Source organism: Haliaeetus albicilla, chromosome 6 (assembly GCF_947461875.1).
Source record: "Haliaeetus albicilla chromosome 6, bHalAlb1.1, whole genome shotgun sequence".
In the NCBI taxonomy this organism is placed as follows: Eukaryota; Metazoa; Chordata; class Aves; order Accipitriformes; family Accipitridae; genus Haliaeetus; species Haliaeetus albicilla.
Window position 1 is genome coordinate 5,732,447 of NC_091488.1, and position 13,294 is coordinate 5,745,740.

Sequence of the window (13,294 nt, forward strand, 5' to 3'; positions counted from 1 at the left end):
CGCGTGTGATCAGCCTCTCCGACGGGAACGTACACTTCCCAAAACCCGGAGGAGAGGGGTTTGCTAGCATCACGCCTGGTGGGAAGGAGACCATCAAGCGCGGGATTGATCAGCGAAGATCAATCTGATGCGAGGCTCCCTTCAAAGAGCGCGGGGTCCCCAGACGTCACTAACAAGGGGGTTTGGCAGTACGGGGCGCTGGGTGGGCGCCTAAGGCCAGGATCGCCGGAGAGGAGATGGAGTGGGTGTCTACTGAACCTCAACAGAAAATACCGCACCTTTTATAACATAATTGCGTGCTTTATTGATATACACAGTAAAGCAGTATATAATACAATAGTAAGGCATATATTTGGTGAAATTTGGTATGTTGTGAAAAAATGCAGTAAAACAGAAGTTTATAAAAATAATTAGTAAATGTTACAGTGTTGGTGTTAAAACACAATATATTATGATATCCAAGTAATAAACCAGTACTGAGTAACAATGAAATAACATGCCATATGGTATTTATGTATTCAACTACACTGATTATGTTTTACAGTTTAATACTTTGTCATTATAAGGAATATGAAATAATTCCCAAATTACGCTTAAAAAAGCAGCGATAAAGCTCTCAACTTTTTAAATATTTTTTGACAGACTCACTCCAAAACTAAGATCTAGAAAGTAAAACAAACAAAACAAAACCCTGATGAAAACAACCGTGCAATCCATTTTTCCTCCATTTTTTTTCTGAAGAGAAAGTTTAACGTATAAGGGGGAAAAAAAAAGAAGAAACCCATCTCTTTCTCAGATCTCAATTTAAACCTTCTGATAAAAAAGACCATGAGAAATACCAAGGGTTCCTATTGTAATAAAGTGTTAAAAAAGCTTTTTATTAGGAAAGCAGAGGTTTGGGGGGATTGTACTTATTTTTTTGTAAATGATTATCGTTGTTGGTATTATTTAAACGATGAGACCTGGTCACACAATGGACACGTGGTGATGATGTAACATTATCTGTACGTAATTGTCAGGAACACCACAAAACCAAAGTGAGGTAGAAATAGCATGACTAGCCATGTTCAATGTTAACTAGCATTCAAAATAAAATCTTTCCCAAGTTTAATTACACTTCATACAAGAAGAGGTAACAGATTTTGTACTCTTGCAATATAAAGTCAGATGGTGTGTTTCTACGTATTCTAAGGTAAAATTAAAAGCTGGTTAAGAAAATGAAGTGGTAAAGCTTTTGCTGACAGCACCTCATACCCAAACCTACCTCTCATGAGCTGCAGTCAAGCCGGCTAATCTGTTTCGCTACCAGTTCCTGTCTTTCTCACGCTATTGTTAATTGTGCGGGATTACTTGTAGAGAGAAATGGGGAAGGAGAAAGGACCAGGGCCTTTGTTTTGGTGATAAATACCTCATGGAGCAGTGTGGCTACCTTCACCTGATCACCAGACGCGCGCAAGAACAGCAGTAACTCTTCTACAGCCTTTCCCAAAGGTTGCTGGCAGCGTTGCAGCTCCTTGGGACCGGCTGCTGTAGCAGGCTGAGACATGGATTCTGGAAAGCTCTGGTTTTATTTTCCAGAGGATCGAAGAGCTTCACGCTCATTACCAGCACCGGGAGCTGGACGAGTGGAGCTGCTCTGTGAGTAACCTACTTGTAACACCTACTTGTGCTGTGGGTCAGAAGCTGATCCCGCAGGGGCAGGAGGGAACTTCTCCCTTTTTTCTCTCCTCTGCAGCAAAGGTGACGCGAGCGGTGGCAGCGGAGGGGGGAGAGCTGCGCCCAGCTCCCGCTGAAGCACTGCCTGCTGGCCGCGGCCAGCGGGGGACCGGACACCAAGGTCCAAAGGTTTAATCCCGTAAGGCAATCTCTACGTTCCTTTACTAATAGCATTTAGTCAGCAGAGGAAACGCTGGCGCATAGGATGGTCATTAAACTCTTTCCTTTCCTTCCTTCTTCTGGGGTTTTTCTTTTTTTTTTTTTTTTTTTTTTCATTATTTTTTTGCAGGCTCTGTCTTGTAATGTGCTCTTTCATTTAATTATTGCAAACTAGCTGTGTGATTCATGTAATTCTTAATTTTATTGGAAAGAGGTGAAATAACTACCTTTTTTGGAAGTTCAGGAGACTTTTTTCTTTTTTTTAAACCAGCCCTAGTCAGACAAAACCAATGAGAAATGTAAGTTGGCTGTTTTGATGTCGCTGCAGGAAATACTTTTTTTTTTTTTCTTTTTGATAGGCAAGGAAAAGAACACAGGACATGAATCTCTTTGATGTAGTTACAGAGCTGAAATGATACTAAACAAATGCACTGCCTCAGTAATTTTTTTTTGTGTGTTTTTTTTAAGGGGGTTTCTATAAACAATTATTTTTATAAAGCACACTTTAGTTTACAATCTTTCATTATAACTGTTATAAATTTTTTTTAAACAACCCAAAATGCGTTCCATATAAAGAAATGGCAAGTTATTTAGCTATCAAGATTTTACATGTAGTTTTCTTATAATTTTTGTACAATTGCATAGACGTGTAAAACCTGCCATTGTTAACAAAACAGTAACAGACTTAGGAAACTACTGAAATCTACAGTATAGTACCACTACCCTTCACAAAAATATAGATTTGTTTTCTTGTAAACTCTTACAGTCTAATCCTCTTTGTAGTATGAATATTATAAAAACCATGCGGGACGCCTGAAGTTGTAAAACACATCTTGCTATTCTAACACCTTGTCGTCGGTCATCACTGTCACTAAGGTTTCCATCGCTCTTCCCAAGTCTCCTGCCATGTGGAAAAGGCTCCCTACATTGTGGCCTGAAAAAGAAAGTCAAAGAGCAAATTAAACGAAGAAGACACAGCAGCAGGTTGGTAGGAACATTTTACAGAAAAGGCCGAGCACAGATACATTGCTCCCCATGTACCGCTCGCCGCCGTCCCCAGTGGAGTACACCGGAGAGTACTCTTTCCAGAAGTCTCCTAGATGAGTCTAATACGTTGTCGTTAGCAAAAGTTGCCAGTTTTGCAGAACACTTAACAGCAATACTGGCTTGAATGGCTACGGTAAACTATGTTGACAATAAGCCAGCACGTTCGTGTTCCAAAACCCCCCCCGTAGTGATGAAGCTGTATCATTACGAATGTTCACCAAAAGCAATGATTAAATCCATTGACATCACAGAAAAGTTTCCAACTGGTGCTGCAAGTGTGTGACCATTCAATGTTCTATCAAGGAGAAAAACAGAAACAAACAGATCAGCAGTAATTAATTAAATCACTAAACTCAAGAGCTCCCAGCAGGATACCTGCACAGATAGCTAAAATGATGACCAAACTAAATGGCTGCAGTTTATTCAATCATTTTTAAAATAGCCTTTGCTTTTCAGACAGCAGTCCAGCAGAAATAAAGATACCACAATTATGAAGTGACTACTACCCAGTGGTTCACTTGCGCATTTCTCCTCACCCGTAACCACTGTGAAGTCCGAAGATGGTATAACCAAAACACGTGGTCCTCCTACACAGAACTGATAAATAAACGCAGACTACAGTTCTGGAGATGAAACCTGTAACTTCTCACACTCATTTTACCACCGCTGCAAATGGAAAGGAAAGGTAGCAACGCTGATCAGCAGTAAGAAACGGCTTCAACACAACTAGAGACTCAACAGACTCGAAGGGAGGGAGATGAAATTGCCAAAAGTTGCCAGTTTAGGCACTTGGCATACCCTGCCTGGTCTCTGGCTGCTGTTCAGAAGAGTGTGGGTCTCCTGCAAGTCCTGTGTCAGAACTGCAGCCTTCTAAGACTATCAAATACCTTCTGGCATCGCAAACGACAGAGACGTCATGGTTTAAACAACTGAATCCCATCTGGAGTCTCCTCCCTGAATAAACATGAGTGAAGAGAGGGAATATGACAAAGATCTAGGCACCCTACAAGATGAGCATCCCAACCAGGGACTAGTGTTCAAGATTTCTTGCAAGGACAAGGAGGAGCGAGCAGACAGAAGGTCTGAAAACAAGCAGAAGGAAATTATACTCCACACAGCACATAATTGTATTACTGAACTCATCGCCACAGGCTGATGTTGAGGCCAAACACATAAATGAGTTAAAAAAGGAGTTAGAAAATAATCACTGAAGAAAGATTTATTTAGATGCAAAGAAGTGCATGTGACCTCCAACTCAAGAAGTCCCCAAGCTGCTGAGTGCCAGCAACTGAAAGTATGTAACAGGGGAAGTATTACTCAACAAAACTGTATATTGCTACAGCCTGAGGGGTTTGATTTACTCCCTGAGAGTACCTGCGATAGAATATCTGTCTAGAAAACACGGGGGTGCGATGCCCTCTGCCCACAGCCCTGCTTCCCAGGAGTGTTTTGCGTTAGCCTGGGTGACGAGTGCTTGCCATGGTCCTTGAGGAAGGAGCACCCAAATGAAGAAAGGACATGACCAGGGTACCCAGGATACACCTTTCATGCAGTCCCTACCTGTAACGTGCTGGACCCCGACTGTTACCATTGCCCACCTACACGGTGGGTGTCCCTCCTGACACAACTGTCTTCTCCGACAACAGGAATGAACCTTCCCTGTGGGGCAAATCAAACTCACCATCCTCTTCGAAATGTTCAGATACTATGGTAGTCATGTGCTGCTGACGTTTCTACAGTACATAGGAGCTTGGAGTGACATTAGTTAATATTCATCTGCATTTATTGAACAGACAAAAAATGACCTGAGAAATATCCAGAGAAGTTTGTTTCTTCTGGGGAACTACTACCACCTTTTACATTCAAATACTAGTTTTTTAAAGGTGGTCTTTTTTTTTTTTTTAATGTAGCATTCATTACACAAAACTAGGCCGTACGTAAATGATAACTACTCAACAAGCTTCGACAGTGAGCTGTGCTGTGCATGGCACAGTTTGCCAGATATTGATACAAAGAAATACTTGGTTCTAATCTGGTGATTTTGCTAATTGCACGAATGCACAGAGAAACAGATGCATCGATCAGCAATTCCATCCATAAATCACTAATGTATAGCCATCCTATCCACCCTAAGCAAAAACTTTTATTTGCTCATGAGCACATGAAGTAACAGAGCATGAAAAATTCCTGCCAAGGTTTGGTCAAAACATAGTTTACTTTAAAGCAAATGTATGCTACTACATTTATTTTGGATGTAAGGAAGGGATAATCTCTCTCACTGGCACTATGCAGGCTGAGATCAATCCAGCAAATTACACCATGGAAAGTGAAAATTTGACAAAGCCATATGAAAGCAAGACCATATTTTAGATGGGAGATGCTTAAGTAAACGGAAAAGTAACTGCCACTGGTTTGCTCTACTTAGCTGAAACTCCGACATGGCTCAGATACATCTGTAGCGTGTGCTAGCAAGGTTTTATTGGAATAACCCTGGTATAACCGGAGTGACCTGCAGCATCCCCACAAACATCCTGACCCTGCAAACTACTTTCAAGAAATCTCTAGCCTTTAAATACTCCTCTTCTTCCTCACCTGCAGCAACCTACAGACACGAGACAGGGCGGTGGTGAGAGTCGTAACTGGCTAGGCAGCCGTGAGAGGCACGGCTGCCTGTGGGATCGCAGCGTCTCGTTCAGATTCATTGCGATCTGCTGTTTCTAGAAACAACGATGAGACTGCAGGGCTCTTCAGGGACTCCAACACCACTCGTTCCCAGCTCGGGGAGAGTGGTCACCTTTCCATGGACTTAGAGCAACTCAAACTGCTAAAGCCCATCTTCAGATAAAATCAGTATTCGTTAATAATATTTTGTTCTGTCAGATACAGAGCTGTAAAGGTAACAAAGGCAAGCTGGTTTCATAGAAAGGGGCTAGGTCTAGAAAGAATAACTTCAAACAAAAATATAAAAAAAAGTCTTTCAGAAGTATGCCACTGTAGGTACAAACTGCTAAATTGTCAGGCAACTAAACATGGGCCAAGATGACCTTATGCATCCAGGGATCCCTAGTTATTCTTTCAATACATAAAAATTACAGGAATGTCTGCTAGTCTTTTCTTCTTTTCTCTGTTAATTGCTGCCTTATTTTTGAAATAACCATGCTTCGAATCCGATCTCCCTCCACAGAAGCTGCACAGGGGCATGCTGGGGTGATTAAGGAGATACGAGTCCCTCTCGCCCACATCATCCACGCTACCTCTCTAGCACAGGTCTTAAATTTCCTCGGCAGAAAAACAGAACAATCATATTGTCTCCTCCTGAGCCACCCGAGTTTACAGCTCAGAGCGTGACCATAAACCACTGCTGATTGCAGTTTATGTTAATAGCTGGACTGTAAAGTGCCAACAGCCTGGGGACTGCAGTCTCTGGGACAGTCACGGGATGGGAGGACGGGCCAGAAGAGTGGGCAATATTGCTGTGCTCCAGCCACTCAACTGGAGAACCCTCAGCTGGGGGTCACTGCATGGCCAGCACGCTTTTTTGCCTCTCTTGCACATCCGAGTAACAGCTAGGTCAATCAAGACTGCAAATAGCTGAGGACAATGTACGCAATAATTTCCTGGTACCGTATGTGTAATGAATGCAGCCTCGTCTATAATGCCTGTTACCTAAATAAGAGCTCAAATTCACTGTTTCTATATAGCTCTGCTGCTTCTGCCGAATACTTGCTTACTTGCCCTCTCTAAGACTGAAACGTAGGACATCAACATTTTTATTTAAGAAGCAAATGAGAAAAATACTGTCCCAAAAGCAGTTATAAAAATATTAATCCTAGCTTTACACTCATTATGATTTGTATTTTTAAAGTAATGTCATCAAAGAAGGCATCAATTCCCTTCTTTCTTTTTTTTTAAACTTTGAAGCTGAAAAAATTTTCTCCATGCTTGAGGCACTGAACAGTTGAAAGATGCTACCGTTTAAGGAAAAAAACTAGCACACACTTTGAAATGCAGCAATAAAGCTCAAAATGGACATGGACAGTATTAATTTAGACTTATAAAATGGAGGGAATATTAACAGAGATGCATTTGCTTTGAAAGCAGAAGATACCTATTTCTGCAGACACTAACTACATCACTTCTGGTCACATACAGAATGATGCGTTTCACATCTGCTGAATTTGCTGTAGAGGCTCTACTGGAATTTGGGCCCTTGGGTGAGGGCGCAGTAACTAAATACCAATCTTCTACTACACCTTGTCAAAGAAATAAATGTGGAGCATTCAGACTCGAAAGAGTGCATAGAAAGTAAATTAAGAAACCCCAACACAATGCAGTGCCTTTTTTAGCAGCACAGATTTCTAACCCTTCCCTGACAAAAGAAAAATCCTTCCTGTTGGTGGCCTAGATTTTGATACCCTTATTCATATTGAGTAATGCCACGAAATCCATGGGATTACACACGAAGACAATACCTAATGTGAGTAATGGGATCAAAACCTGGCTGAGTGGGTTTAAAACCGCACGATCTGCCTTTGCACAAATGGATTCACACATAACGCAAAAGCTGTTCTATACTTTAGCTCATACACTTCATAAGCAAGTGGAGAACTGCATTTTATATTCAGCTCTGCAATTTAACAAGCCCCCTCTGAAACCGTCAGCAAGCACAAATACAACTGGAAAGCTGTGAGTGATTCATTGAAGTAATTTTTTTTAGGGTTAAGCTGCTGGAATCTGATCAGGTAGGACATGCTCTTTTTTTTTTTTTTTTTTTTAATTAATTGTATCAAATATGCCCTCAGCAGCAGAAGCTTTTTCTGAATAAGATGCATAAATATGAATGAGGATAGTGGAAATCGATAACCTGTTTTGCTGAACTGGAGAACAATTCTCAGACTGTATGAGCCAAGAACATGCAGGGCTGAATAGGAAATAATTTCTGTAAAATTTCTGAACTGGTGCAATCTGTCAATGACATCCCAAGCACCCTTTTTTGATCCATATGAGAGAAACTGCCATTTGAGGACAGACTTAACCTGCACTAACGACCTTACACCTCAAAGTGGCTGGACCTGTGCCAGCTCCTCCCGCCAATGCAGAGAACCACCGTATTTCAAGGCACTGCATTAAAACAATTCCTGGCTTACCCAGGGTAGCCTGACAGTGACTGGGGGTTCCCAACAGCTCTGCTCAAATCCCCAACGCAGTGTGATTCCATGAGCCCCCCTCTCCGCACCAGCAGAAGTTTGCAAACCGGGTCACCCTTCAATTTCTGCCTCACCCACAGCAAACGTCTTCTGTGCGGGAAAGGTCATTTCACAGCTACTTGCAATTGCACTCAGGCAGTCTCTGAATATTTTATCTTTAATAATAATTTTCACTAGGAATTCATCTTTCAAACGTATCTGGTTGGCGAGTGAAGAGCAGCTTCACAGAGGAAAAATCAAGGTGCTCTGGAAATACTTTCAAAGGTGCTATGACAACACAGCGCAAAACATTTTCCTCCATCAACAAGCAGCGACGTACAAATTCCAAAATCTATTTTGCATCAAATCAACCATGTCCGAAGTGCACAGTGAAAACCATCACCCATTTGCATTGCTGAACACAACACTGTGGAGCTGGTGAATGTTAGTAGCATTCTTCATTCTGCAATAGTATATCAGGAAATTAAAACACCTGAATCTCTTATACCTCTCAACTCTCACTGTTCTAAAGAAAAAGAAAAAAACTATTAAATAACTGGAGATGATGGTTGGTTTATTGGCACATATATGTAAATACAATTGTGAGTATGTAAGCAGAACAGCAAGAGACATGGGTCTCCCTGTTGTGCTTACACGCAAGAGCAACAGAACATAAGTCAATGACCGCAGTGTATTTGCTGACCACATTTATCATACAGAGGCTTAATTTCAATGTATTATTTTCTCCTCCCCATTCCTGAGTTTCCACCTCTGGGAGGATGTAAGAAAATGCAAATCCCTGAGCTGACACTGTCTCCACTGAAAGTTGAGAGGTACGCTACCGTTAGAGCACACATGGGGAATGCACTCAGCAAAATCAAACAAAACCCAAAGCAAAATAAAACCACCCCTGCCCTTCACCAAACCCAAGCAAACCCGTGCTGCCGTCACACGCATGCTGGGCACAGAAAGCAAGCTGTGACAAACAGAAGCCATGGCAGTGAGCCTGCATCTCACTAACCTCTCTCACTGGCTTTCCAGGGGCATTTCTTCCTTTAGGAACAGAGAGAGGAAGTGGAAGAAATATCAGAAAACAAAGGAAAAAAACCACACGTGAATACGTATTTTATACTGTAAGAGACACTTCAATTTCCATTTAGGAGTTTAATACAAAGTAACCACATTTCTGCTTTATACAAAGACTGAAAGTGCACTGAAATCCGCTGATGATTCTTGATGTATTCAAGAACAGTTCTGTAATCTGCGGCTTGGTTTTAACCTAGCAAAAACACTGGAGAAAACTACTAAAACCAACTTACAGGCCTTTCAGTTGAGGGTAAGGATGGCAGAGAACATCTGAATTCACTTTCCAAGGATCCAAATTTCCTCAATTTGAGTACTTCTACTAATCAGCATTAGTGGTAAAATCATGTTTCCCCAAAGTCAAATTAATTCATCCAGACGCTTTACATTTTATTATGGCCTACATACATATATACAGGTATACATTCATATATACACGTATGTGTACACACACACACACACACACATATAGTTTACACATGTAAAAGAGCTGTACACTGGAATATAACGTGCTCACATTCAAGATAAATATATTCCAAAAGATGTTTCCAACAAGCTGGTCTGCAAGCATGGTAAAACTGAGGGGGCAGAGGGAGAAAGGAAGAAAAAAATTCAAATAAAAGGGGAAAAAAGGGAAAGTATCTCATAACTTTCAAGTTGTACTGCCCAAATAGAGGAGTCATTAATGGGCTTAGCTGAAAAGATGTTCCTGACGAGCCTTCATGGAAGCCCTACTTTGATCACACCGATCCTTCTCAAAAACTTAGTATAGCATATTTATTTTTAAAACCCAGAAAGCCAGGTTTCTGGTCAATCAACAGCAGAAACATCCCCTCACCCCCCTTCCCATCGCACAACCAGTGACGATAAGACACTCGCTGTCTCCAGAAGCAGCGTCCCACTGTCACATTACTGCCAGCACAGGTACTGCCAGACTTGCAGTCTTAGGTGAGAAAGTCACTGCGGGAGATGCTGTTCAAGAAAGAGGAAGATCTTTGCCCCAGAGCTGTTGTAAACAATGTAATTGTAAACGACATATGGGACAATGGGGAGAGAGACAGATATATACGGAAGAACACACTGGTCAGCATAACAGTAACCTAATTGCTGTCGAGTTTTTTTCTAGGTATGGCAGCCTGCGGGAGGAGGGAAGGAAGACAATAAATAGCTTCGCAGGTATTTTACGAGGAGCAGAACAAGGGTCAGCAACAGAGCAAAGCTGAGCAAAGGTGGTAAAGGGGAGGAGGAGGAGAGGGCCGAGGAAGAGAACGGCATCACTGACCACCGCAGGTCAGACCCACTGCTCAACTGCAAACTCCCAGCAATGGAAACGGCTGGGGCAACCTCTGAAGAGCCTGGACAGCAAAGGTTATGATTTACACAACAGAGGAAGTTTCACTCCCTTCCTCCCCCTCTCCCTCTCCCCAACAGCATACTTACTATTAGAAATGATAATAATAGGTTTGAAGTCATGCTCTGCATGCGGGTTTTTATTCTGTTCCTAAGAATAAAGGTGCGCAGAGGCACCAGAGTAAGCCTGATGGCCAGGAGAGGTGTCCCTGCACTTCCATGGACCTCACCTGGCAGGTCTGCCTCACTCCCTAGGACTTACGTGAGCGCCTATGCAGCCTGCAACCTCCTCTGGCCCTGAATTCCCTAAAAAACGCCTCCCAGGAGGGAAGATGAGAACCTCTCACCAATATACATCATGTAACAGAAAATCCTTGAAAATGAAGATATAAAATCCATTGCATGCTTCGGTTTTCTTCTGAGGAAGAGCCCCAAGGTTTGAGTAGGTGGTCTACTTTTAAGAAACTGCAGCCTGGTACAGCTGGGTGTGCAAGACTCCTGGGGCATGAATGAGATCCCATAGAAGACAGTTTAGCTTGGGTGAAGAGGAGAGAAGGAACCGCCTACATGTAAAATACTGGATCCTTTTGGAGGTCTTAAGAAATGCCTACCTGTCTGCACAAGCACCTGAAATTGCAGCTATACAGTGTCTAATTTAAATATCTACATGAGACAACTGGATTCTGCTTGAAAATGAATGTATTTAAAGGTAACTGGGATAGCTCTGCACCACACAAAACAGCTGGTGAGGAAAGTCTGTGGCGAGTAATCAGCCCTAAAATTTGTTAAATGCAACAAGAGTAGCACTGCTACAGTAACAGCTAATTTCTTTTGGAGGAAGATTAAAAAGGGTTTAATGGATTTTACTTTCTTTTCTTCTTTGCATATGAATGAATGTGCGTCTCTAAGTTTTAAGGCAAGGACTATGGTTTGGCATAAATTGCAGAGGACGAAGGTTGCCTGTGTTGCCGCAGTTCTGAAAAATCTATATTCTATAAGGCATCAAAACACTGATACACAATCCATGGGTGCCTAATTATCTATTATTCCTGCTCAGATCAAGATTTCCTGCCCTTACAAAATAGAAGAGTCTTTCTTTTTCTTTCTTGGAAGTCTACATGACATTGTATCACAGGCAAAGGTACACAGAGAGTGATCAGATCAAACCTGAAAGCAGAGGCACTAATAAAAACTTCATGCATCTATGCAGATTCAGATCAAAGCAGAGAGCACGAAGCATCTACTGCACTGCCCCTCTCACTGAACTCAGGAGACGGACGGGCTGCAGAGGGGAGAGATCTGGATCTGCAGCTTTTTTTCTTAAAAAAATGTTCCTTGAAGTTTTTGTTAAATTCATTAACATATTCTCAGTTTACATCAGGACTGAGCATTATAAATCATGAAAGATCTAGTCCTCCCCATCACTATCCCAGCAGAAACCTGCAGAGAAGCTCAGCCACTTCAGTACTCTTGTGCTACAGGGGACCGATAAGGGATCTCACTCATCTGGGCTCACTGACGTGGGATGTAGGACCATAGCACAGAGAAGGGGATACAGTGCAAAAGAGGCCACGGCAGCTCAATTGGAAAAGTATTTCCAGAATACCCTACAGTATAATAACTCCAGGGTACTCTTCCACTGATTCAGTAAAGTCTGAAAAGAAAAGTCTGCGCCTTAAGATGTTTTGCTGTCAGAGTAAGAGAAATGGCATTATTCGCAGTGCTGAAAGTTGCTAGTTCCACTCGGGACATTAGTCCCATTCATGACAGAGCCTGGCTGATGCAAGAGTGACAGGAAAGAATGTGTCTGGTGTGGTTTTATGTGACTGAGATAAAAATAAAACAAAACTTGTAAAAGATGGTGCTATTCTTAGTGCCATTTATTTATTGCTGTGGGGTCTTGCAATTTCACTACACAGGACAACATCTGTACTAAGCAATACTATGTTAAATCGTAACGGTGAGTACCTATCCCTCTCCAAATGTCTTCATGTGATGTCATGGCCTCTTGGCTCTTTTAAACCATCACGGTCTCATTTCTAACCACTTCTTGGCTCCCACTTCCTCATTATCCACCAGCAAGGGCTCTGCATTGAAAGCCTGGGAAGCTCTCTCAGCAACTTCAGTCAGCTCAAGAACTTCTGCCCCTAAATTCCTCTCCGAGTTTCATTCATAGAAAGCATTTCCCACAAAACTGTAACCGCAAAACAGCCTGGTCCACCGTGAGATCCACCTGAAGTGGTGCAACTTGTTTGTCCTCAGTGCTGCAGGAGAGATGAATTTGGCTTTAAAAATACTGGCCTGCCAATCTTACTTTCTAACTGTGAACTAATTCCCTGGAGATTTAGTAGCTTGGGCACAAATACAGCGTGAAAATGTTTTCCTCTGTGGCCCATTATCAAGCAGGGTCAAATAAACCACTGAGGTGGTATTTAATGGCAGATTTCCACTAAATGTCAGACCTCTGGCTTTGACATCTGTTTTGAGTTAGCACAGCAGCTGTTTGAAGCAGCTGCAGCAGTTGTGAATTTGCTGGGAGCAGCAGAGTAAAAGAGGAATGGATGGGAAACCTGGCAGATTAAAAGGAAAGAAAAATTCCTTAAGGACAGTGATCATCAGGTATTGAGCAGAATTTCCCTCTCCAGAAATGAAACAGCTTTCAGCACCAACAGTCAGCTGTGCAAGGAGCATGGAGGTCCTCTGCTCCTTAGGAAATGCCACCAACTGCCAAAAGGTTAAACTGAAGAGACAAA

At 42.1% G+C, this 13,294-nt stretch overlaps 1 protein-coding gene across 27 annotated transcripts in view; it reads right to left on the bottom strand.

The window, feature by feature from the left end:
- Window positions 1-279: 279 nt before the first annotated feature.
- The window catches only part of DMD (dystrophin), a 1,308,223-nt gene continuing 1,295,208 nt past the window's right edge, over window positions 280-13,294 (bottom strand). For 19 of the 27 annotated variants that reach the window (XM_069784897.1, XM_069784888.1, XM_069784899.1 and 16 more), the window contains one exon: window positions 280-2,809. In XM_069784897.1, the coding sequence (XP_069640998.1) occupies window positions 2,712-2,809 (98 nt within the window). In that variant the 3' untranslated portion in view covers window positions 280-2,711. Of the gene's footprint in view, window positions 2,810-9,129; window positions 9,162-13,294 lie in introns of all 27 variants that reach the window. The other 8 variants (XM_069784898.1, XM_069784912.1, XM_069784891.1 and 5 more) reach the window with 2 other exon arrangements.